This window comes from Ylistrum balloti, unplaced genomic scaffold (genome assembly GCF_031769215.1).
Source record: "Ylistrum balloti isolate Yb309-2 unplaced genomic scaffold, AGI_CSIRO_Ybal_v1 Utg370974, whole genome shotgun sequence".
NCBI lineage: Eukaryota > Metazoa > Mollusca > Bivalvia > Pectinida > Pectinidae > Ylistrum > Ylistrum balloti.
Window position 1 is genome coordinate 720571 of NW_026782546.1, and position 27350 is coordinate 747920.

At 35.8% G+C, this 27350-nt stretch overlaps 1 protein-coding gene across 1 annotated transcript in view; it reads left to right on the top strand.

Moving 5' to 3' along the window:
- Positions 1-1579: 1579 nt before the first annotated feature.
- Positions 1580-27350, top strand: part of LOC132559840 (SMC5-SMC6 complex localization factor protein 1-like) — a 39651-nt gene continuing 13880 nt past the window's right edge. Inside the window, exons 1-12 of the mRNA XM_060224469.1 lie at positions 1580-1765; positions 4434-4753; positions 7538-7721; positions 8079-8457; positions 9609-9778; positions 10186-10254; positions 19430-19605; positions 22402-22515; positions 22955-23114; positions 23924-24080; positions 24485-24648; positions 27106-27167. Coding sequence (XP_060080452.1) covers positions 1637-1765; positions 4434-4753; positions 7538-7721; positions 8079-8457; positions 9609-9778; positions 10186-10254; positions 19430-19605; positions 22402-22515; positions 22955-23114; positions 23924-24080; positions 24485-24648; positions 27106-27167 — 2084 coding nt within the window. The 5' untranslated portion in view covers positions 1580-1636. The remainder of the gene's footprint in view (positions 1766-4433; positions 4754-7537; positions 7722-8078; positions 8458-9608; positions 9779-10185; positions 10255-19429; positions 19606-22401; positions 22516-22954; positions 23115-23923; positions 24081-24484; positions 24649-27105; positions 27168-27350) is intronic.

The window sequence follows — 27350 nt, forward strand, 5'->3', positions numbered from 1 at the left end:
ATCCGCCTAATGGACATATCCCTATATATCCTAGTTAGCCTAATTGACATTCCTATATATCCTTAGTTATTGTTCCTATCCGCCTAATGGACATCCCCAATATCTCCTTAGCAATTGTTCCTATCCGCCTAATGGATATCCCCTATATATCCTTAGTTATTGTTCCTATCCGCCTAATGGACATCCCCTATATATCCTTAGTTATTGTTCCTATCCGCCTAATGGACATCCCCTAAATATCCTTATTTATTGTTCCTATCCGCCTGATGGACAACCCCTATATATCTTTAATTATTGTTCCTATTCGCCTAATGGACATCCCCTAAAGATCCTTAGTAATTGTTCCTATCCGCCTAATGGACATTTCCTAAATATCCTTAGTTATTGTTCCTATCCGCCAAATGGTCATCCCCTATATATCCTCAGTTATTGTTCCTCTCCGCCTAATGGACATCCCCTATATATCCTGAATTCTTGTTACTATCCCCGTAATGGACATCACTTATATATCCTTAGTTATTGTTCCTATCCGCCTAATGGACATCCCCTATATATCCTTAGTTATTGTTCCTATCCGCCTAATGGACATCCCCTATATATCCTTAGTTATTGTTCCTATCCGCCTAATGGACATCCCCTATACATCCTTAGTTATTGTTCCTATTCGCCAAATGGACATCCCCTATATATCCTTAGTTATTGTTCCTATCCGCCTAATGGACATCCCCTATATATCCTTAGTTATTGTTCCTATCCGCCTAATGGACATCCTCTATATATCCTTAGTTATTGTTCACATCTGTCTAATGGACATCCCCTATATATCCTTAGTTATTGTTCCTATCCGCCTAATGGACATCCCCTATATTTCCTTAGTTATTGTTCCTATCCGCCTAATGGACATCCCCTATATATCCTCAGTTATTGTTCCTATCCTAATGGACATCCCCTATATATCCTATGGACATCTAATGGACCCTATATATCCTTAGTTATTGTTCCTATCCATCTAATGGACATCCCCTATATATCCTTAATAATTGTTTCTATCCGCCTAATGGACATCCCCTATATATCCTTAGTTACTGTTCCTATCCGTTTAATGGACATTCCCTATATATCTTTATTTATTGTTCCTATCTGCCTAATGGACATCCCCTATATATCCTTAGTTATTGTTCTTATCCGTCTAATGGACATCCCCTAAATATCCTTAGTTATTGTTCCTATCCGCCTAATGGACATCTCCTATATATCCTTAGTAATTGTTCCTATCCGCCTAATGGACATCCCCTATATATCCTCAGTTATTGTCTCTATCCGCCTATTTGACATCCCCTATATATCCTTAGTTATTGTTCCTATCCGCCTAATGGACATCCCCTATATCTCCTTAGCAGTTGTTCCTATCTGCCTAATGGACATCCCCTATATATCCTTAGTTATTGTTCTTATCCGTCTAATGGACATCCCCTAAATATCCTTAGTTATTATAAGCGATAAAGTATTGTTGGTACCTGCGCACTTGCATCTAGTAGTTTGTCCATTAGACGTAAGCGGGAAGGTTGAGGAATTCGAAGTGAAGTAAACATTGAAATCCACATCTGATTCTGAAACTTTTCAAAACGCAACAAAAATGTCGACAAAACGGAGGACCAGACAGAATAGCAAACGAGTATTTCAGCTGTCTGGCTTTGCTGATGTGGAAAGGAAGGAAATGGGAAAGATGATCACGAGATTGGGTGGAATCGACTTCGATTCTCAGGTTTGCCTTATTTTTAGTTTACTTTTCCGTATTTTGCAATGCGTGTACTTTAACTTTGCATATGGTTGAAGTTTGACGAGTGAATTTGAGATTGCTGTGTAGAATGCTGCCTATAGGCCTACTCGTCTCGACGTTTTAATTTTTGAACGCTTTTCCCATCCACACCTGTTAGTTTTTTAAATCTCTTAAATTTATTAGTGTTATTATTGTTATGGAAATTATATTCACTGCCAAAACGAGATTCACTTCTCATAGTCCACACTAATGGTACCATAGAAATGTATGGAGCACAGGTAGATACGATTATATAACACCAGTAAGAAGAGGGGATTTAGATGACTTAACAGGTCAGTGAACACCCCCACTGGTCAACTGAACATGTACAAGTTTGTAAGATCACTAAATTTTGTCTAAAGAAAATATATGATTATACAGAAGGCAAGCTTTATATCCTGTAAAGTTTTTATTTCAAGTTTCATTGCCCATCATTGAGGACCCCTTTGATCCATCATTATTTGTTTGGGCTGACGTAACAAGTCCTATTAGCTTAACACAACCTGTTTTTAATGCCAATATCCCTGTACATCTATACTGTAATATCATGTAACTAAGTCTGGTTTCAGTCCCTCAAAGCTTGGTTAGAGTTAGCCACTGGTTACTGAAATAATTTGATTGCTTCCACTGAGAAAACAAGGACATTAAAAAAAATATCAATCTGGCTGGTCTCAACAAATTTGTAAAATACTATGATAAAGAATGACCCATATTTTGTTTAATTCTTATTTCAAGGGGTCCAACCTAAACTGTAGGTCACGGCCTAACTATCCCCAGTCACAACCAAAATGGCGGCGACCATCCGCTTCACGACACAGCGGTGAGTAAAATAAGTGTTTTGTCTGCTTACAGAGAACGTTCCTTATCACATCAATATTGCGTTTCGGATCTAGAGGAATTTATCTTTATATTCGTGCAACGAATTCACAATATAAGCCAGTCCTGTAAAAATAAACGTGAAAAAACCTCAGTGTTTTGACAGTCAAAACTGGTATCGAGGTCGGTTTTCCTACTTATTTGACTAATATATTACATATCAAACATTTGTATGGTGTAACGATAACAGAATATGCAATATAAAACCTGAATTGTGTAAAAGCAATACGGGTACTGGTATATGAAACACCCACTGGTTCGATTTTTGTTAGTTTAGGAAAACCTTCGTCGGTCACGCCGAGTTTAGGACAATGTATAGTCTACCACAATGTCCATAAATGATCTTCTCACGCATGTTATCTTTGGTTAATTTCAGAAATGAAAAGAAAAAAACGTAAACTGTCACTGTCCCTTCATAGGGCAAGGAAAAGGAAAATCATGTTTACACCAAGTAGATCAACATCGAAGAAATTTAGACCAATAATCTGTTCTCCCGGTTTAATCCCACCAATCAGTTCATCTCCCTGCAGCCTAATATTACCAAAAGGACTACAATCATCTCGAAGTCCGACTGTTTTAAATGGCTCGCCCATTCGGTCACGCCGTTTTCGAAAAAGACTAGACTTGTCCTTTAGAAAACATAGTTCCAGCACTCACAAGAGTGACAATTGGGAAGATATAATTTGCCTGTAAAAATGGGAATGACGAAAATGACATCCTAACCTCTATTGGACCAACGAAGGTGTGCCTAATAAGTCCGAAATTGAAACAGTGTGTTATTCATAAGCCATAATTTGCAATTATGTTATACAATTCGGGTTTTATATTGCATATTCTGTTATTGTTACACCATACAAATGTTTGATATGTAATATATTAGTCAAATAAGTAGGAAAACCGACCTCGATACCAGTTTTGACCGTCAAAACACTGAGGTTTTTTCACGTTTATTTTTACAGGACTGGCTTATATTGTGAATTCGTTGCACGAATATAAAGATAAATTCCTCTAGATCCGAAACGCAATATTGATGTGATACGGAACGTTCTCTGTAAGCAGACAAAACACTTATTTTACTCACCGCTGTGTCGTGAAGCGGATGGTCGCCGCCATATTGGTTGTGACCGGGGATAGTTAGGCCGTGACCTACGGTTTAGGTTGGACCCCTTGTATTTGAAAATGTTTACTAACCACTTAATGCTAATCAAACTTTGACCTACTTGGGGTCAGATGTATAGGATACTGATAGGTAAGTAATTCTCCTCTTATTAAATACTATGGTCAGGGTCATAGTTTAGTTAGAATGTTCTCATTCTGTCTCTCTAACCCCTTTAAAGGGAGGAGAATATGTAAGGTTCTCTAGTCAGCAATATTTTATCACATCCAATAAAGAAAAGCCCCCACCCCTACTCATATATATGTTAGCATTGCCACAGAGATTGGATGTTTTGTATGTGAAATAATAGTTATCATGTAATTGCAATTAAGAAATATGATCTTGATGCATGCCTTTTTAGTAAAAATACTGTAATAACTGTTTGAATTCATGTATGAAATGTTGGATTCTGGTTGTATTTGTCTGGTCAGGTGATGTGGTTGTTGTTATGTCATATATATATAATGACAAGACAATGTGTCAAAGTAGTGCCATCTCAAACAATAGAGTATGGCATAAGTTTAACTATTATGTAAAATGATCAAATCTTAGAACATTATGTAAAAAGGTCTTCTTTTACAGAGTTTTAGGGCAAATTGCACACATATTGTGTGTAAGAAATTATCAAGGAGTGAAAAATTTCTTGGGGGATGTGCTACTGCCATGTGGATCTTGCATCCAAGTTACATCCGAGAGTCATCAAAGATGGGCCATTGGCTTGATGAGAAATACTTTGACTGGAGCCAGATTGATACAGCTGATGCAAAAAATGTCCCTGCAGATATTAAGGAAGCACCTCGAAGATGGCGCTATCTTTTTGAAGTTTTTGGAACAACTGCATTTGCTGGCTGGAAAACTGCTGTAGTTGTCAGTAGTGCAAAAAAGGCTTCCGTGTATAAAAGGTTAGACCAGTTCTTTGCAGTTTTGTTGCCATTGTCTTATGATAAAAAGGTCTAGGAGGGGGTCACATTTTGATGATCGAAATGTTTTTGTGAAAGAGGAAATAACAGTATAAGGGATAATTAATCGTTTCCTATTTAATATCATAGGTATTTCACAAGATTGACACAATATTTATTACATGTGAAAAATATACCTATATTTCTTATATGATATTTTTAACAGGCACTCACTAATTTTTTCAAATAAAAAACAGAAAAACAAAGAAAGGAAAAAAAATCTCAAAACCCTGATACAAACATTAAAACAAATAGTTTTCATAAAGTTAAACAAATACAGGTGTATTAGCACAATACTCTTGACAACAAGACAACATCATTTTAAACTTGCTCTGCTTGGTATTCTACCATTTTATGCCTGGTAAGAATCATTTGCAAACTGTTTTTAGGTACTAGATTAGAGAACTTAAAATACAACCCTCACTTAGTTCATGTCTGAACAAAAAGACTACCAATCTTTTATGCAGTGACTAGAGAGAACCGCTTTCTTGGTCAAAACTACAAAAGTTATGTCATCACTTGAAAAATTATATCATCCCTAAACATTTCTTATGTCATCACTCCACTGATGATGAATGAAAATTTAACCAAATTGATATTCCTATATTTCTTTTGCAAAAAATTAATTAATTCTTTTGTGTTTACCTACAGATAAAATGTCTTGGTGTATATCAAATAGGACCCTGTGTATATCAGTTTATAACAGCTTGATGTGTCAGTTAAATCAGACTTTGTTTGTCAGTTAAATAGGACTTTGTATGTCAGTTAAATATGACTGTGTATCAGTTAAATATAACTTTGTGTATCAGTTAAATAAAGGTTTGTGTATCACTTAAATAGGACTTTGTATGTCAGTTAAATATGACTATTTATCAGTGAAATATAGATTTGTGTATCAGTTAAATAGGACTTTGTATATCAGTTAATAACAGCTTTCTGTGTCAATTAAATATGACCGTGTATCAGTTAAATATAACTTTGTGTATCAGTTAAATAAAGGTTTGTGTATCACTTAAATAGGACTTTGTATGTCAGTTAAATATGACTATTTATCAGTGAAATATAGATTTGTGTATCAGTTAAATAGGACTTTGTATATCAGTTAATAACAGCTTTCTGTGTCAATTAAATATGACTGTGTATCAGTTAAATAAGACCTTGTATGTCAGTTAAATATGACTGTGTATCACTTAAATATAGCTTTGTGTATCAGTTAAATAGGACCTTGTATATCAGTTAAATATAACTTTGTGTATCAGTTAATTACAGCTTGATGTGTCAGTTAAATCAGACTTTGTTTGTTAGTTAAATAGGACTTAGTATGTCAGTTAAATATAACTTTGTGTATCAGTTAATTACAGCTTTGTGTGTCAGTTAAATCAGACATTGTGTGGCAGTTAAATATGACTTTGTGTGTCAGCAAAATATGACTTTGTTTATCAGTTAAATATATAGCCTTGTGTGTCACTTGAATAAGACTTTGTGTGTCAGTTATATATAGCTTTGTGTATCAGTTAAATAACACTTTGTGTATCAGTTAATTAGGACTTTGTATGTCAGTTAAATATGGCTTTTTGTATCAGTTAAATAGGACTGTGTATCAGTTAAATAAGACCTTGTATGTCATTAAATAAGACCTTGTATCAGTTAAATATGACTGTGTATCAGTTAAATAGGACCTTGTATGTCAGTTAAATATGAGTGTGTATCAATTGAATAAGACCTTGTGTATCAGTTAAATATAACTTTGTTGTGTCGCCTGAAGAACTGGCCTACACTTAGGGATCACTTTGTCTGTCGTCACACGGCGGCGTCCGAACGAAAGCTTTCGGTACTTTTTTCTGTAATGCTTTGAGTTATCAAAATGAAATTTGGTATATGGCTTCTTGTTGCAAGGGTACATATTAAGTTTGATTCCCTGCTGTCTGTTATCCTTTTTGGCAGAGTTATGCCCCTTTTAACTTAGAAAATTCTCTGGGAATATTGTTTTCTTGACTTTCTTTGGTTATGCTTCAAGTTATAGAAATGAAATTTGGTATTACAACTTTATGGTTGATCGTTACACGTCCAGTTCAATTTCTGGGTGACTGTGAAACTTTATGCAGGCGACACATACATTTCCGAGGAACTCTTGTTTTGAGTATCATTGAATATGACTTTGTGCATCATTTAGATATGACTTTGTGTGTCAGTTAAATAGGACTGTGTATCAGTTAACTAGAGCTTTGTTTGTCAGTTAAATAAGACATTGTGTGTCTGTTAAATAGGACTGTGTATCAGTTAAATAGGACTTTGTGTATCAGTTAAATATAGCTTTGTGTGTCAGTTAAATAAGACTTTGTTTGTCAGTTAAATAGGACTTTGTATGTCAGTTAAATATAGCTTTGTGTATCAGTTAAATAAAGCTTTGTGTATCAGTTAAATATGACTTTGTGAATTAGTTAAAGATAGCTTTGTATATCTTTATGAGAAAAATGTAAATGCTATCAATATAGTTAAATGTATATAATATTGTACCTTTGTTTTAGAATATTGGCAAGCAACTCCAAAGTCAGGATAATTTCTATGTCTTAATTTGACACAATTGTGCATTGACTATACGAGTTGTCTGCCTTATCAGATTAATGATATTGAGACTTGTTTGTTTGGAATAATAATTAATACATGCAAAAGAATAGATATGCAGTCTATGCTTAACCTGTATTGAACATAAATCTGAAATTTCAGTTTACTGCATAGTGGTGGGGCTCAGGTGTACAACCTAAAACTGCCTGTCACACAGCCAGAGAAAGTGACCAATACCCTGACCTATGTATTTGCCAATGATAAGTGTGCTGTGCACGTAGCTCACCTCATAGAGTTTGGTGTGCTTTGTCTACAACCAGATTACATAGGTGACTACCTCATCAAGGTAAGCATAGTCTTTGTCTAAAATCATATGCAGCTCACAGGGTTGGCCTGATTGCTACAAAATCTGATGGCCATTTTTTTGGCACTCTAAACAATAATAATATTAAAGTGCTTTGAAACTAAATCATGTAGATATTGTGTAAAAAATATTACTTAATGCTTGTTTACTTTATTTCCGAAAAAAGGGCTTATCACATCTGTGGAAAGCTCAGCAGTGTAATAATGGTCTAGATCATTAGCCTAAAAGCTGAATGCATTCAATGTAAATTTGACAGATTCACATGTTTAGCTTTGATAACAGTAATCTATATTGGAGAGGGTAGTGATGTATATCTTGTCGGTGAATTGTTATTGGCAGGATCCCCCTCCTGATCCACTGGACTATTTAATAAATGTTTCTGAGGATTCCATATTCCTGGATGTATCTCAGAATGACAGGAATAGTCAGATGTCAGATCTAGACCTCACTCAGTCTGGACCACCTAGTAGTGGAAACTCACCAGGGAAAAAGTACCTGTCTCTCCCAGGCCTTACTGATACAAGTAGTCCTGTATTATTACCTCTATCCACCACCAACAACCAGTTAACATCAGTGTCAGACCAAAGTCAGAGTAGACCACCCAGTAGTCGCAGGTCACAGGATAAAGGGAATCTTTCTTCCTCTGGCTATAGTTGTTGTCCTAAACAACTTTTACACCAGCCTGATGATACTGCCTCTAATAGCCAAGTAACTTCAAGTGAGTATAAAACCTTCCCGCCATGGCCTTACCTGTTCTGAGATTCCACCCAGTGATTATATAGTGCCTTATTTGTACAAGAATCCAACCACCTTTTTACCACAAGTTAAAAAATAAAAAAACTTGTGTACAATATTGAAATCTTGAAGCCTATCCAACAGATTTATAAAAAAATGATCAGGTAGCAATAGGTATATATATGATGAGCTCATTATGTTTTTATTTCTTATAAATTTATTTCGATATACTGCAAATGTTTTGTCCACTGTAGATATTCTTTGAAGAATACCCCCATCCCAAATGTCTGCCAAACAACACTCCTCTTCTTTTGTTAATGTGTACACATCAAACATAGTTCCTCCCCAATGTCATTATATCTTAAACAATATTCCCTTTCCCTCCTTGTCTTGTCACTGTACGAGACAAGCCCCGCTGTACATATCAATGTGTCAAAGAAGCCACCATCCTCCTGTATAATGTGTTAAACAAACTCCCCTACTGCTTGTCAATTTGTTAATTGAGACTGTCCCTCTACATCTTAAGTGCTCTTGTCATGTGGCAAGCAAGACCTCCATCTTCACTTGTTATTGCATTAAACAACACCACTCCCACCCAATCCACCACCCCAATGTCAAATATATTAAACAAAACAAGATTCCTTTCCAAGATGTCAGACAAGCCCCCTTCCCATTGGAAAATGGGTTAAGGATGACCCCTCAACTTGATTATTATATGTCAAACAAGTCCCCCTCTTTTGATAGTAGGTTAAACTTGACCCCTCCTCCTCCTTGTCAGTGTGTCAAACAAGCCCCCTTCCCATTGCATAGTGGGATGAAGATAACCCAACTCCTTGTTAATGTGTTCAATAAGCCCTCTCCCCTGTAGGAAAGTGGGTTAAAGATGACCCCCTCCTCCTTGTCAGTGTGTCAAACAAGCCTCCCTCTTCATTGGATAGTGGGTTAAATTTGACCCTTCCCCTTTGTCAATATGTCACAGAAGCCTTCCTCCAAATTGGATAGTGGGTGAAAGATGACCCCTCCCCCACCATGTCATTGTGTCAAACAATGCTCCCCCCCTTTCCTCTATATGTTATACAATACTACTCTGAGTAAACATTGTTAAATAATTGTTTCCATATTCTTTTTTTACAGGAACATACAGAGGAACAAGAAGCAAAAGCAAGGAAGTACTTCCTTCTGTTTGTATAGAAGTAAATGTACCTAATCCCACTCAGCCAGTCCAACTCAGCAACCAAAAGAAACGACAGTTTAGTGAAATCCTAGGAGTTGAAGATGCACTGAAGCAACTAAAGAAACTTAAAGTAATGTTGGTTTATTGATTATATCATATCAAGAATGTAGCAGAATGAAATTTAGTCTTTATTAAACATTGTATGTTGAAAGGGGACATAAAAAGATAAAAAGGGCCTGAGTAAATGTGAAAATAAATAGTAACCCTGTTTTGTTATATATGTGATACAAACAGCCAGTAGAATTCAACTGTTTATATGATGAGGGACAAGATACAAATCAATCGTGTTTTTAAAGATATTAATTTTGGTTGGTGTTGAAGGACAGAATAGAAAATATTGATATGTGTGGTATGTTTGTTTATTCTAATACATATCAAGAACACATAAGAAAAATCTTGAATTATGTTTGTCATAATATGTGTCAAAGATAGAGAACAAAATGTTTTGATGTGGGCTATGTTTGTCTGTCTTGATAGGTTTCTGAGAGAAGATTTCTTTGGAAGCCTGTCAGATGTGTGTTGACAAATAATGAAGACCAGCAGCAGGTACAATTGTCCTAAAACAACTGTATAATGGTTCTTTTTGCCATGTGCAAAGTTCACAATAAAAACTGGAAAATGTAAGATTTTGTCATTGAAGAGCTGGAAACAAAAATAATTATCATAATGAGAGTCATTTTCCTCAATCTTGGAGTTTATAACTTGCACTTTTTGATCCATAAAAAGTAAAGTTTATCCTGTCCTAACTCTATCTATAATCTTTCATGGAACTTGGTGAACACAATAAATACTTTCAGTGTTTATGCACTAGTTATCTATTTTCAGTTTGATTTTGCAGTGCATTATGCTTGCATTGTTACTCAGTATGGGTGAGATGAGGGGTAGTTTCAGTGTATCAAGTTAATCCTAGATTGTAGCTCTAATTACGTGAGGATTATTTTTTGGTGGATAAGAAATCTGAGATAACCGTGTCATTTTATTAGAAACATTACAGCTTCTTATCAAAACAAATGAATAATACATATTGGATGAGCTTCAAGTTTTGAAAACATTCGAGAAAACATACACAAACTCCTACAGGTAAAAGTGAATAATTTTAAGCAAGAAAACATATTCCAATGGAGTTTAATTACAGCATGAAAGTATCATACACAGGTAGCTAGGAATACCTTAATTAAGCAAGAAAACATACACACAAACTCCTACAGCTACCTTAATTAAGCAAGAAAACATACACACAAACTCCTACAGGTAGCTAGGAAACCTGCAGGTAGCTAGGAATACCTTTAAGCAAGAAAACATACACACAAACTCCCTAGCAGGAATACCTAGGAATACCTTAATTAAGCAAGAAAACATACACACAAACTCCTGCAGGTAGCTAGGAATACCTTAATTAAGCAAGAAAACATACACACAAACTCCTACAGGTAGCTAGGAATACCTTAATTAAGCAAGAAAACATACACACAAACTCCTACAGGTAGCTAGGAATACCTTAATTAAGCAAACAATTATACACACAAACTCCTACAGGTAGCTAGGAATACCTTAATTAAGCAGGAAAACATACACACAAACTCCTGCAGGTAGCTAGGAATACCTTAATTAAGCAAAAATTATACACACAAACTCCTGCAGGTAGCTAGGAATACCTTAAATAAGCAAGAAAATATACACACAAACTCCTGCAGGTAGCTAGGAATACCTTAATTAAGCAAGAAAACATACACTCAAATTCCTACAGGTAGCTAGGAATACCATATTTAAGCAAGAAAACATACACAAAAACTCCTACAGGTAGCTAGGAATACCTTAATTAAGCAAGAAAACATACACATAAACTCCTACAGGTAGCTAGGAATACCTTAATTAAGCAAGAAAACATACACACAAACTCCTACAGGTAGCTAGGAATACCTTAATTAAGCAAACAATTATACACACAAACTCCTACAGGTAGCTAGGAATACCATAATTAAGCAGGAAAACATACACACAAACTCCTGCAGGTAGCTGGGAATACCTTAATTAAGCAAGAAAACATACAAACTCCTACAGGTAGCTAGGAATACCTTAATTAAGCAAGAAAACATACACACAAACTCCTGCAGGTAGCTAGGAATACCTTAATTAAGCAAGAAAACATACACACAAACTCCTGCAGGTAGCTAGGAATACCTTAATTAAGCAAGAAAACATACATACAAACTCCTGCAGGTAGCTAGGAATACCTTAAGTAAGCAAGAAAACATTCACACAAACTCCTACAGGTAGCTGGGAATACCTTAATTAAGCAAGAAAACATACAAACTCCTACAGGTAGCTAGGAATACCTTAATTAAGCAAGAAAACATACAAACTCCTACAGGTAGCTAGGAATACCTTAATTAAGCAAGAAAACATACACACAAACTCCTACAGGTAGCTAGGAATACCTTAATTAAGCAAGAAAACATACACACAAACTCCTGCAGGTAGCTAGGAATACCTTAATTAAGCAAGAAAACATACACACAAATCCTGCAGGTAGCTAGGAATACCATAATTAAGCAAGAAAACATACAAACTCCTACAGGTAGCTAGGAATACCTTAATTAAGCAGGAAAACATACACACAAACTCCTGCAGGTAGCTGGGAATACCTTAATTAAGCAAGAAAACATACAAACTCCTACTGGTAGCTAGGAATACCTTAATTAAGCAAGAAAACATACACACAAACTCCTACAGGTAGCTAGGAATACCTAGGAATACCTTAATTAAGCATAAAAACATACACTCAAATTCCTACAGGTAGCTAGGAATACCTTAATTAAGAAAGAAAACATACACACAAACTCCTACAGGTAGCTGGGAATACCTTAATTAAGCAAGAAAACATACAAACTCCTGCAGGTAGCTAGGAATACCTTAAATAAGCAAGAAAATATACACACAAACTCCTGCAGGTAGCTAGGAATACCTTAATTAAGCAAGAAAACATACACACAAACTCCTGCAGGTAGCTAGGAATACCTTAATTAAGCAAGAAAACATACACACAAACTCCTGCAGGTAGCTAGGAATACCTTAATTAAGCATAAAAACATACACTCAAATTCCTACAGGTAGCTAGGAATACCATATTTAAGCAAGAAAACATACACACAAACTCCTGCATGTAGCTAGGAATACCTTAAGTAAGCAAGAAAGAAAAGATACACACAAACACTACACACAAACACTTGCCGGTAGCTAGGAATACCTTAATTAAGCAAGAAAACATACAAACTCGTACAGGTAGCTGGGAATACCATAATTAAGCAAACAATTATACACACAAACTAATACAGGTAGCTAGAAATACCTTAATTAAGCAAAACAACATACAAACTCCTAAAGGTAGCTAGGAATACCTTAATTAAGCAAGAAAACATACTCAAAAACTCCTACAGGTAGCTAGGAATACCTTAATTAAGCAAGAAAACATACACATCAACTCCTACAGGTAGCTAGGAATACCTTAATTAAGCAAGAAAACATACAAACTAATACAGGTAGCTAGGAATACCTTGATTAAGAAAGAAAACATACACACAAACTCCTACAGGTAGCTGGGAATACCTTAATTAAGCAAGAAAACATACAAACTCCTGCAGGTAGCTAGGAATACCTTAATTAAGCAAGAAAACATACACACAAACTCCTGCAGGTAGCTAGGAATACCTTAAGTAAGCAAGAAAACATACAAACTAATACAGGTAGCTAGGAATACCTTAATTAAGCAAGAAAACATACACACAAACTCCTACAAGTAGCTGGGAATACCTTAATTAAGCAAGAAAACATACAAACTCCTACAGGTAGCTAGGAATACCTTAATTAAGCAAGAAAACATACACACAAACTCCTACAGGTAGCTAGGAATACCTTAATTAAGCAAGAAAACATACACACAAACTCCTGCAGGTAGCTAGGAATACCTTAATTAAGCAAGAAAACATACACACAAACTCCTACAGGTAGCTAGGAATACCTTAATTAAGCAAGAAAACATACACACAAACTCCTACAGGTAGCTAGGAATACCTTAATTAAGCAGGAAAACATACACACAAACTCCTGCAGGTAGCTGGGAATACCTTAATTAAGCAAGAAAACATACAAACTCCTACAGGTAGCTAGGTAGCTGGGAATACCTTAATTAAGCAAGAAAACACACAAACTCCTGCAGGTAGCTAGGAATACCTTAATTAAGCAAGAAAACATACACTCAAATTCCTACAGGTAGCTAGGAATACCATATTTAAGCAAGAAAACATACACACAAACTCCTGCATGTAGCTAGGAATACCTTAATTAAGCAAGAAAACATACAAACTAATACAGGTAGCTAGGAATACCTTAATTAAGCAAACAATTATACACACAAACTCCTACAGGTAGCTAGGAATACCTTAATTAAGCAGGAAAACATACACACAAACTCCTGCAGGTAGCTGGGAATACCTTAATTAAGCAAGAAAACATACAAACTCCTACAGGTAGCTAGGAATACCTTAATTAAGCAAGAAACAAACTCCTACAGGTACACATTAAGCAAGAAAACATACACACAAACTCCTGCAGGTAGCTAGGAATACCTTAATTAAGCAAGAAAACATACACACAAACTCCTACAGGTAGCTAGGAATACCTTAATTAAGCAAGAAAACATACAAACTAATACAGGTAGCTAGGAATACCTTAATTAAGCAAACAATTATACACACAAACTCCTACAGGTAGCTAGGAATACCTTAATTAAGCAAGAAAACATACACACAAACTCCTACAGGTAGCTAGGAATACCTTAATTAAGCAAGAAAACATACACACAAAAACATAACATACACACAAACTCCTACAGGTAGCTAGGAATACCTTAATTAAGCAAACAATTATACACACAAACTCCTGCATGTAGCTAGGAATACCTTAATTAAGCAAGAAAACATACACACAAACTCCTGCAGGTAGCTAGGAATACCTTAATTAAGCAAGAAAACATACACACAAACTCCTGCAGGTAGCTAGGAATACCTTAATTAAGCAAGAAAACATACACACAAACTCCTACAGGTAGCTAGGAATACCTTAATTAAGAAAACATACACACAAACTACACACAAACAGGTAGCTAGGAATACCTTAATTAAGCAAGAAAACATACACACAGGTAGCTAGGAATACCTAAGCAAGAAAACATACAAACTCTTACAGGTAGCTAGGAATACCTTAATTAAGCAAACAATTATACACACAAACTCCTACAGGTACTTAGGAATACCTTAATTAAGCAAACAATTATACACACAAACTCCTACAGGTAGCTAGGAATACCTTAGTTAAGCAAACAATTATACACACAAACTCCTACAGGTACTTAGAAATACCTTAATTAAGCAAGAAAACATACACACAAACTCCTACAGGTAGCTGGGAATACCTTAATTAAGGAAGAAAACATACAAACTCCTACAGTTAGCTAGGAATACCTTAAATAAGCAAGAAAACATTCACACAAACTCCTACAGGTAGCTGGGAATACCTTAATTAAGCAAGAAAACATACAAACTCCTACAGGTAGCTAGGAATACCTTAAATAAGCAAGAAAATATACACACAAACTCCTGCATGTAGCTAGGAATACCTTAATTAAGCAAGAAAACATACACACAAACTCCTGCAGGTAGCTAGGAATACCTTAATTAAGCAAGAAAACATACACACAAACTCCTGCAGGTAGCTAGGAATACCTTAATTAAGCATAAAAAATTAAGCATAAAAACATACACACAAATTCCTACAGGTAGCTAGGAATACCATATTTAAGCAAGAAAACATACACACAAACTCCTGCATGTAGCTAGGAATACCTTAAGTAAGCAAGAAAAGATACACACAAACACTTGCAGGTAGCTAGGAATACCTTAATTAAGCAAGAAAACATACAAACTCGTACAGGTAGCTGGGAATACCATAATTAAGCAAACAATTATACACACAAACTAATACAGGTAGCTAGAAATACCTTAATTAAGCAAAACAACATACAAACTCCTAAAGGTAGCTAGGAATACCTTAATTAAGCAAGAAAACATACCCACAAACTCCTGCAGGTAGCTAGGAATACCTTAATTAAGCAAGAAAACATACACACAAACTCCTGCAGGTAGCTAGGAATACCTTAATTAAGCAAGAAAACATACACATAAACTCCTACAGGTAGCTAGGAATACCTTAATTAAGCAAACAATTATACACACAAACTCCTACAGGTAGCTAGGAATACCATAATTAAGCAGGAAAACATACACACAAACTCCTGCAGGTACTAGGAATACTTAATTAAGCAAGAAAAATACACTGCAGGTAGCTAGGAATACCTTAATTAAGCAAGAAAACATACACACAAACTCCACACAGGTAGCTAGGAATACCTTAATTAAGCAAGAAAACATACACACAAACTCCCAGGTAGCAGGAATACCTTAATTAAGCAAGAAAACATACCAGGTAGCTAGGAATATAATTAAGCAAGAAAACATACACACAAACTCCTGCAGGTAGCTAGGAATACCTTAATTAAGCAAGAAAACATACACACAAACTCCTGCAGGTAGCTAGGAATACCTTAATTAAGCAAGAAAACATACACACAAACTCCTACAGGTAGCTAGGAATACCTTAATTAAGCAAGAAAAATACCTCCTACAGGTAGCTAGGAATACCTTAATTAAGCAAGAAAACATACACACAAACTCCTACAGGTAGCTAGGAATACCTTAATTAAGCAAGAAAACATACACACAAACTCCTGCAGGTAGCTAGGAATACCTTAATTAAGCAAGAAAACATACACACAAACTCCTACAGGTAGCTAGGAATACCTTAATTAAGCAAGAAAACATACACACAAACTCCTACAGGTAGCTAGGAATACCTTAATTAAGCAAGAAAACATACACACAAACTCCTGCAGGTAGCTAGGAATACCTTAATTAAGCAAGAAAACACACACAAACTCCTACAGGTAGCTAGGAATACCTTAATTAAGCAAGAAAACATACAAACTAATACAGGTAGCTAGGAATACCTTAATTAAGCAAACAATTATACACACAAACTCCTACAGGTAGCTAGGAATACCTTAATTAAGCAAGAAAACATACACACAAACTCCTACAAGTAGCTGGGAATACCTTAATTAAGCAAGAAAACATACAAACTCCTACAGGTAGCTAGGAATACCTTAATTAAGCAAGAAAACATACACACAAACTCCTGCAGGTAGCTAGGAATACCTTAATTAAGCAAGAAAACATACACACAAACTCCTGCAGGTAGCTAGGAATACCTTAATTAAGCAAGAAAACATACACACAAACTCCTGCAGGTAGCTAGGAATACCTTAATTAAGCATAAAAACATACACTCAAATTCCTACAGGTAGCTAGGAATACCATATTTAAGCAAGAAAACATACACACAAACTCCTGCATGTAGCTAGGAATACCTTAAGTAAGCAAGAAAAGATACACACAAACACTTGCAGGTAGCTAGGAATACCTTAATTAAGCAAGAAAACATACAAACTCGTACAGGTAGCTGGGAATACCATAATTAAGCAAACAATTATACACACAAACTAATACAGGTAGCTAGAAATACCTTAATTAAGCAAAACAACATACAAACTCCTACAGGTAGCTAGGAATACCTTAATTAAGCAAGAAAACATACACACAAACTCCTGCAGGTAGCTAGGAATACCTTAATTAAGCAAGAAAACATACACACAAACTCCTGCAGGTAGCTAGGAATACCTTAATTAAGCAAGAAAACATACACATAAACTCCTACAGGTAGCTAGGAATACCTTAATTAAGCAAGAAAACATACACACAAACTCCTACAGGTAGCTGGGAATACCTTAATTAAGCAAGAAAACATACAAACTCCTACAGGTAGCTAGGAATACCTTAAATAAGCAAGAAAATATACACACAAACTCCTGCAGGTAGCTAGGAATACCTTAATTAAGCAAGAAAACATACACACAAACTCCTGCAGGTAGCTAGGAATACCTTAATTAAGCAAGAAAACATACACACAAACTCCTGCAGGTAGCTAGGAATACCTTAATTAAGCAAGAAAACATACACACAAACTCCTGCATGTAGCTAGGAATACCTTAATTAAGCAAGAAAACATACACACAAACTCCTGCAGGTAGCTAGGAATACCTTAATTAAGCAAGAAAACATACACACAAACTCCTACAGGTAGGGACATACCTTAATTAAGCAAGAAAACAACATACAAAACAGGTAGCTAGGAATACCAAAAACTCCTACAGGTAGCTAGGAATACCTTAATTAAGCAAGAAAACATACACATCAACTCCTACAGGTAGCTAGGAATACCTTAATTAAGCATAAAACATACAAACTAATACAGGTAGCTAGGAATACCTTAATTAAGCAAGAAAACATACACACAAACTCCTGCAGGTAGCTAGGAATACCTTAATTAAGCAAGAAAACATACACACAAACTCCTACAGGTAGCTAGGAATACCTTAATTAAGCAAGAAAACATACACACAAACTCCTACAGGTAGCTGGGAATACCTTAATTAAGCAGGAAAACATACACACAAACTCCTACAGGTAGCTAGGAATACCTTAAGTAAGCAAGAAAACATACACACAAACACCTACAGGTAGCTAGGAATACCTTAATAAAGCAAGAAAACAAACAAACTAATACAGGTAGCTAGGAATACCTTAATTAAGCAAGAAAACATACACATCAACTCCTACAGGTAGCAGGTAGCTAGGAATACCTTAATTAAGCAAGAAAACATACACATAAACTCCTACAGGTAGCTAGGAATACCTTAATTAAGCAAGAAAACATACACACAAACTCCTGCAGGTAGCTAGGAATACCTTAATTAAGCAAGAAAACATACACACAAACTCCTACAGGTAGCTAGGAATACCTTAATTAAGCAAGAAAACATACACACAAACTCCTGCAGGTAGCTAGGAATACCTTAATTAAGCAAAGAAAACACACAAACTCCTACACATACACACAAACTCCTGCATGTAGCTAGGAATACCTTAAGTAAGCAAGAAAAGATACACACAAACTCTTGCAGGTAGCTAGGAATACCTTAATTAAGCAAGAAAACACATAAACTCCTACAGGTAGCTAGGAATACCTTAATTAAGCAGGAAAACATACACATAAACTCCTACAGGTAGCTAGGAATACCTTAATTAAGCAAGAAAACACATAAAGTCCAACAGGTAGCTAGGAATACCTTATTTAAGTAAGAAAACATAAAAACTCCTACAGGTAACTAGGAATACCTTAATTAAGCAGGAAAACATACACATAAACTCCTACAGGTAGCTAGGAATACCTTAATTAAGCAAGAAAACACATAAACTCCAACAGGTAGCTAGGAATAGCTTATTTAAGCAAGAAAACATACACACAAACTCCTACAGGTAGCTAGGAATACCTTAATTAAGCAAGAAAACATACACACAAACTCCTACAGGTAGCTAGGAATACCTTAATTAAGGAAGAAAACATACATACAAACTCCTGCAGGTAGCTAGGAATACCTTAAGTAAGCAAGAAAACATACAAACTCCTACATATGTTGTGATGTTTGTAGCATGCTGTAAATGAAAGTCTGGCCATCAAGTCTTACACAGTTCTGATGAGGTTATTACAAGTACACCCACCAACATCTCCACTCTTCACTGCCCTGTATATGAAGTCATTGACTTTTGCAACTGAAGAGATAGAAGATTTAAACAAGCCTTGGCAGTTTATCAAAAGTGTTACTCAGTAGGTATCCATCTATTTTACAGTGTTTCGTCCATTATAATCAGATGATGAGGTTTTCAGTCAGTTTGCCTCTGTGCTGCTTCCTATCTTTTGAAGATTTTTTTCTTTTAAAATTGTTACAACTTTAAAAAGTCAATGGGGCTGGCAGCAAGTTCACTGCTTTTCTTATTTTGGCAAGTTTGGCAATGGAAGTTCAATTTTGCAGTTGCATTTACATGTACTATCCTTTTTACTAGTTATACATTGTTGCTGTTTGGTGATATACAATGTATAACATCAACCATCTATTTTACAGTGTTTCGTCCATTATAATCAGATGATGAGGTTTTCAGTCAGTTTGCCTCTGTGCTGCTTCCTATCTTTTGAAGATTTTTTTCTTTTAAAATTGTTACAACTTTAAAAAGTCATACAATGGGTTGCTGTTTGGTGATATACTGTTGATGTTTAGTTATACATTGTTGCTGTTTTGATTACTGTTGATTTTGTTATACATTGCAAGTTTGGATATATGGAAGTTATACATTGTTGCTGTTTGCATATACTGTTGTAGTTATCCTGTTTGGTGATATACTAGTTATACATTGTTGCTGTTTGGTGATATACTGTTGATATTATACATTGTTGCTGTTTGGTGATATACTGTTGATATTTAGTTATACATTGTTGCTGTTTGGTGATCTACTGTTGATGTTTAGCTATACATTGTTGCTGTTTGGTGATATTGTTGCTGTTTGGTGATATACTGTTGATATTTAGTTATACATTGTTGCTGTTTGGTGATATACTGTTGATATTATACATTGTTGCTGTTTGGTGATATACTGTTGATATTTAGTTATACATTGTTGCTGTTTGGTGATATACTGTTGATATTTAGTTATACATTGTTGCTGTTTGGTGATATACTGTTGATATTATACATTGTTGCTGTTTGGTGATATACTGTTGATGTTATACATTGTTGCTGTTTGGTGATATACTGTTGATGTTTAGTTATACATTGTTGCTGTTTGGTGATATACTGTTGATATTATACATTGTTGCTGTTTGGTGATATACTGTTGATATTTAGTTATACATTGTTGCTGTTTGGTGATATACTGTTGATATTATACATTGTTGCTGTTTGGTGATATACTGTTGATATTATACATTGTTGCTGTTTGGTGATATACTGTTGATATTATACATTGTTGCTGTTTGGTGATATACTGTTGATATTTAGTTATACATTGTTGCTGTTTGGTGATATACTGTTGATATTATACATTGTTGCTGTTTGGTGATATACTGTTGATATTTAGTTATACATTGTTGCTGTTTGGTGATATACTGTTGATAGTTATACATTGTTGCTGTTTGGTGATATACTGTTGATAGTTATACATTGTTGCTGTTTTTGATATACTGTTGATATGTTATACATTGTTGCTGTTTGGTGATATACTGTTGATATTATACATTGTTGCTGTTTGGTGATATACTGTTGATATTTAGTTATACATTGTTGCTGTTTGGTGATATACTGTTGATGTTTAGTTATACATTGTTGCTGTTTGGTGATCTACTGTTGATGTTTAGTTATACATTGTTGCTGTTTGGTGATATACTGTTGATGTTATACATTGTTGCTGTTTGGTGATCTACTGTTGATGTTTAGTTATACATTGTTGCTGTTTGGTGATATACTGTTGATGTTATACATTGTTGCTGTTTAGTGATATACTGTTGATATTATACATTGTTGCTGTTTGGTGATATACTGTTGATGTTTAGTTATACATTGTTGCTGTTTGGTGATCTACTGTTGATGTTTAGTTATACATTGTTGCTGTTTGGTGATATACGGTTGATGTTATACATTGTTGCTGTTTGGTGATATACTGTTGATATTTAGTTATACATTGTTGCTGTTTGGTGATATACTGTTGATATTATACATTGTTGCTGTTTGGTGATATACTGTTGATGTTATACATTGTTGCTGTTTGGTGATATACTGTTGATGTTATACATTGTTGCTGTTTGGTGATATACTGTTGATGTTATACATTGTTGCTGTTTGGTGATATACTGTTGATATTATACATTGTTGCTGTTTGGTGATATACTGTTGATGTTTAGTTATACATTGTTGCTGTTTGGTGATATACTGTTGATGTTATACATTGTTGCTGTTTGGTGATATACTGTTGATATTTAGTTATACATTGTTGCTGTTTGGTGATATACTGTTGATATTATACATTGTTGCTGTTTGGTGATATACTGTTGATGTTATACATTGTTGCTGTTTGGTGATATACTGTTGATGTTATACATTGTTGCTGTTTGGTGATATACTGTTGATGTTATACATTGTTGCTGTTTGGTGATATACTGTTGATATTTAGTTATACATTGTTGCTGTTTGGTGATATACTGTTGATATTATACATTGTTGCTGTTTGGTGATATACTGTTGATATTTAGTTATACATTGTTGCTGTTTGGTGATCTACTGTTGATATTATACATTGTTGCTGTTTGGTGATATACTGTTGATATTTAGTTATACATTGTTGCTGTTTGGTGATATACTGTTGATATTATACATTGTTGCTGTTTGGTGATATACTGTTGATATTTAGTTATACATTGTTGCTGTTTGTTGATATACGGTTGATGTTATACATTGTTGCTGTTTGGTGATATACTGTTGATGTCAAGTTATACATTGTTGCTGTCTGCAAGTATTGGGTTGATGTTTAGTTTTGTTGATGTTTAAATAAACTATTTCTGTTTTGTTGTTGACAGGAAAATCATAGAAACACCAAAGGATTCTAGGAATCATGATTTTAATCACAATATCATGCTACTGAAGTTCCTGGTTGCTTTACTGGAACAAAATTTCAAGTTCTGTCTGCAAAGGTATAGTCTTATCAGACTTGAAATTTCTTGTATATATTTCTTGAAAACAAAAAGTTTAATAATAATACATTTGACACAGATATATACAGGTATGTATATTGAAGACAGATCCTCAACGTGGTGTGAATGACATATATCCACAAACAATTGAGTCTGTGTGTTAAACGTAGTCGACTACAGCACATTGACTACAGCACATTGTTACTTATACAGCTTAAAAAGTTGGTTGATTCCGTACTATCTCATACACTACATACGTCAGTGCTGGTATGCTGCACACTGGTTATTTGTCCGATAAAGGGACATGTAGTCATCAAAATGTCAGACTCTATAATCTTTTACTGATTGTGTTGTAAAAACTTCTTTTCTGCAGTCTATAACATATCTGGAATATTCCTGGAAAGATGAAATACAAAATTTAGCTTCTCACCCATAACAGATATACTGAAAATGAAACCAGCACCAAGAAGATGGTAGGTTGTATGGTCACTCAGGTACTTTGGCCGGGAACTTCCCAATTCATCGTCAATAACAAGTGCCATGAACTCCTGGCTTCTCTGAGCAGCTGTCTGTCAAGTGAATTAGACATGATGCAGAAGGTGTGTGACTCATGTTTATCTTGAGATTAATATAATCCAGTGATTTCTTTTTCTGTTGTGTGATCCAGTGTTATCTAAAGTTCTGTTGTGTGTGATCCAGTGTGATTTAGAGTTCTGTTGTGTGTGATTCTGTGTGATTTAGTGTTCTGTTGTGTGTGATCCAGTGTGATTTAGAGTTCTGTTGTGTGTGATCCAGTGTGATTTAGAGTTCTGTTGTGTGTGATCCAGTGTGATTTAGTGTTCTGTTGTGTGTGATCCAGTATGATTTAGAGTTCTGTTGTGTGTGATCCAGTGTGATTTAGAGGTCTGTTGTGTGTGATCCAGTATGATTTAGAGTTCTGTTGTGTGTGATCCAGTGTGATTTAGAGTTCTGTTGTGTGTGATCCAGTGTGATTTAGAGTTCTGTTGTTTGTGATCCAGTGTGATTTAGAGTTCTGTTGTGTGTGATCCAGTGTGATTTAGAGTTCTGTTGTGTGTGATCCAGTGTGATTTAGAGTTCTGTTGTGTGTGATCCAGTGTGATTTAGAGTTCTGTTGTGTGGTCCAGTATGATTTAGAGTTCTGTTGTGTGTGATCAAGTATGATTGAGAGGTCTGTTGTGTGTGATCCAGTGTGATTTAGAGTTCTGTTGAAGGAATTTAATATTATAATATATATTTATTACCAGTAATATTTCTGATAAAGTATCAGCTAGTTATCATTGTAAATGTTTTTTCATATAACCAGACTGAAGAATAACTTCATTGTGTGTCTAAATTTCTGACCGATTAAAACAAATGATAAGGATGATTTATTCATTTTATTTTCCAGATTCAGATATTGCCATTGCTACTGAGTCTGATATCGATGGCTGCAGAATGTTGTCGACTGACAGAGAATCTCTTTAGTGACCATGTTGACAGCATTCTGACAACTAAAGAGGAAAGAGCGATTGCATTTATACATGAGTTGTCACGAAATATAGATGGTAAGAAAATTTATACATAATTTGTCACAAAATATAGATGGTAAGAAAAATTATACATAATTTGTTACAAATTATTGACGGTAAAAATATTTACGCACAAGTTATCACAAACATTGTAGCAATTGCTAAATTTGATTTTTTAACTGCACAGGATTGACTAGGCAGATGTAAATAGGTCACACCCGTATTGCCACATTAGGTTTTGTCTTGTCTATATCTAGATATCTATAAGTGCTTCGTAGAGTAGACATTTAAAAAGATAATATGGGCAAATGGTGAGATGGTTAACTGTCATGTTGCATTATCCAAGGAATTGTTTCAAAATATCTGTATACCTCTGTATTTCCAATTATGTTTTAAATGAAGCCAAGTGCATGTAGAAATGTGTTTTGATGTCCCTATAGTGGGCCACACAGATGAACAGTTGTTGGAAATGATCCTTCACTCCCTTCAGCCAGCCTGGTTATGCCTTAGTGTGTGTCTTCTCTTACTCAACAATATGGATGATTACCTGGTGCTGGAAGGGGTCTCTAGGGACAGCGTTGAGAGGATATCTCTACACACTATCGTATGTATATAATGGTGATGGAATGTTTTTACTTGGAGGGAAATTCTCTGTATACAAAAGTATGTATATAATTTTACTCAAGGAGGTCCAGAGAGAGGAGAAATCATTTTACTTTATAGTATGAATATAATGGTATTGGAGAGGGTCCCTTGGGAGGGGACGTCTTTGCAACATAAGTATTATAGAATGGTGCTGGAATGGGTTCTCAGGGAAAGGACATTTTTACACACAATAGTTTGTATATAATGATAGGAGGGGTTCGACATCTCCAAACGTGAAAGTGTGAATATAAATTGTCCCAGAGGGGTTGTCCAGAGAGAGGACAGGTCCACATACTATAGTATGTATATAATGGTCCTTGAGTGGTTGCCCAGAGAGAGGACAGGGCCACACTATAGTGTAAATATAATGGTCCTTGAGTGGTTGCCCAGAGACAGGAAAGGTCCACACACTATAGTGTGCTTGAGTGGTTGCCAGAGACAGGAAAGGTCCACACACTATAGTGTGCTGGAGTGGTTGCCAGAGACAGGAAAGGTCCACACACTATGGTGTAAATATAATGGTCCTTGAGTGGTTGCCAGAGACAGGAAAGGTTCACACACTATAGTGTAAATATAAAGGTCCTTGAGTGGTTGCCCAGAAACAGGAAAGGTCCACACACTATAGAGTGCTGGAGTGGTTGCCAGAGACAGGAAAGGTCCACACACTTTAGTGTAAATATAATGGTCCTTGAGTTGTTGCCAGAGACAGGAAAGGTCCACACACTGTAGTGTAAATATCATGGTCCTTGAGTGGTTGCCCAGAGACAGGAAAGGTCCACACACTATAGTGTAAATATAAAGGTCCTTGAGTGGTTGCCAGAGACAGGAAAGGTCCACACACTATAGTGTAAATATAATGGTCCTTGAGTGGTTGCCCAGAGACAGGAAAGGTCCACACACTATAGTGTAAATATAATGGTCCTTGAGTGGTTGCCAGAGACAGGAAAGTTCCACACACTATAGTGTGCTGGAGTGGTTGCGAGAGACAGGAAAGGTCCACACACTATAGTGTAAATATCATGGTCCTTGAGTGGTTGCCCAAAGACAGGAAAGTTCTACACTCTTTAGTGTGAATATAATGGTTCTTGAGTGGTTGCCAGAGACAGGAAAGGTCCACACACTATAGAGTGCTGGAGTGGTTGCCAGAGACAGGAAAGGTCCACACACTCTAGAGTGCTGGAGTGGTTGCCAGAGACAGGAAAGGTCCACACACTTTAGTGTAAATATCATGGTCCTTGAGTGGTTGCCCAGAGACAGGAAAGTTCCACACACTTTAGTGTAAATATAATGGTCCTTGAGTGGTTGCCAGAGACAGGAAAGGTCCACACACTATAGTGTAAATATAATGGTACTTGAGTGGTTGCCCAGAGACAGGAAATGTCCACACACTATAGTGTAAATATAATGGTCCTTGAGTGGTTGCCCAGAGACAGGAATGGTCCACACACTATAGTGTAAATATAATGGTCCTTGAGTGGTTGCCCAGAGACAGGAAAGGTCCACACACTATAGTGTGCTGGAGTGGTTGCCAGAGACAGGAAAGGTCCACACACTATAGTGTAAATATCATGGTCCTTGAGTGGTTGCCCAAAGACAGGAAAGTTCTACACACTTTAGTGTGAATATAATGGTTCTTGAGTGGTTGCCAGAGACAGGAAAGGTCCACATACTATAGAGTGCTGGAGTGGTTGCCAGAGACAGGAAAGGTCCACACACTATAGAGTGCTGGAGTGGTTGCCAGAGACAGGAAAGGTCCACACACTTTAGTGTAAATATCATGGTCCTTGAGTGGTTGCCCAGAGACAGGAAAGTTCCACACACTTTAGTGTAAATATAATGGTCCTTGAGTGGTTGCCAGAGACAGGAAAGGTCCACACACTATAGTGTAAATATAATGGTCCTTGAGTGGTTGCCCAGAGACAGGAAAGGTCCACACACTATAGTGTAAATATAATGGTCCTTGAGTGGTTGCCAGAGACAGGAAAGGTCCACACACTATAGTGTAAATATAATGGTCCTTGAGTGGTTGCCCAGAGACAGGAAAGGTCCACACACTATAGTGTGCTGGAGTGGTTGCCAGAGACAGGAAAGGTCCACACACTTTAGTGTAAATATAATGGTCCTTGAGTGGTTGCCAGAGACAGGAAAGGTCCACACACTATGGTGTAAATATAAAGGTCCTTGAGTGGTTGCCCAGAGACAGGAAAGGTCCACACACTATAGTGTAAATATAATGGTCCTTGAGTGGTTGCCCAGTGAGAGGACAGGTCCACATGCTATAGTAGGTATGTTATTGTGAAGGAAGGGATCGTCAAGAAGACTCACTAAAGTATGTGTATAATGATACTGATTGATTAGCTCTCTACACACTCTAATCTGTCTAACAGACTAATTGGCTTTTTATTATTTCTTTTAGGTGAACAAATACTTTTTCCTTCTGCCAAAACTTCACCTGTGTAAGGGGAACAATTCTCTGAGGTAATTGTGACAAAAAGTTATTTGTTAAATAACTGTTACAATAATTCATCTCTCTGAAGTAATTGTTACAATAATTCATCTCTCTGAAGTAATTGTTACAATAATTCATCTCTCTGAAGTAAGTTTTACAATAATTTTACAATAATTCATCTCTCTGAAGTGATTGTTACAATAATTCATCTC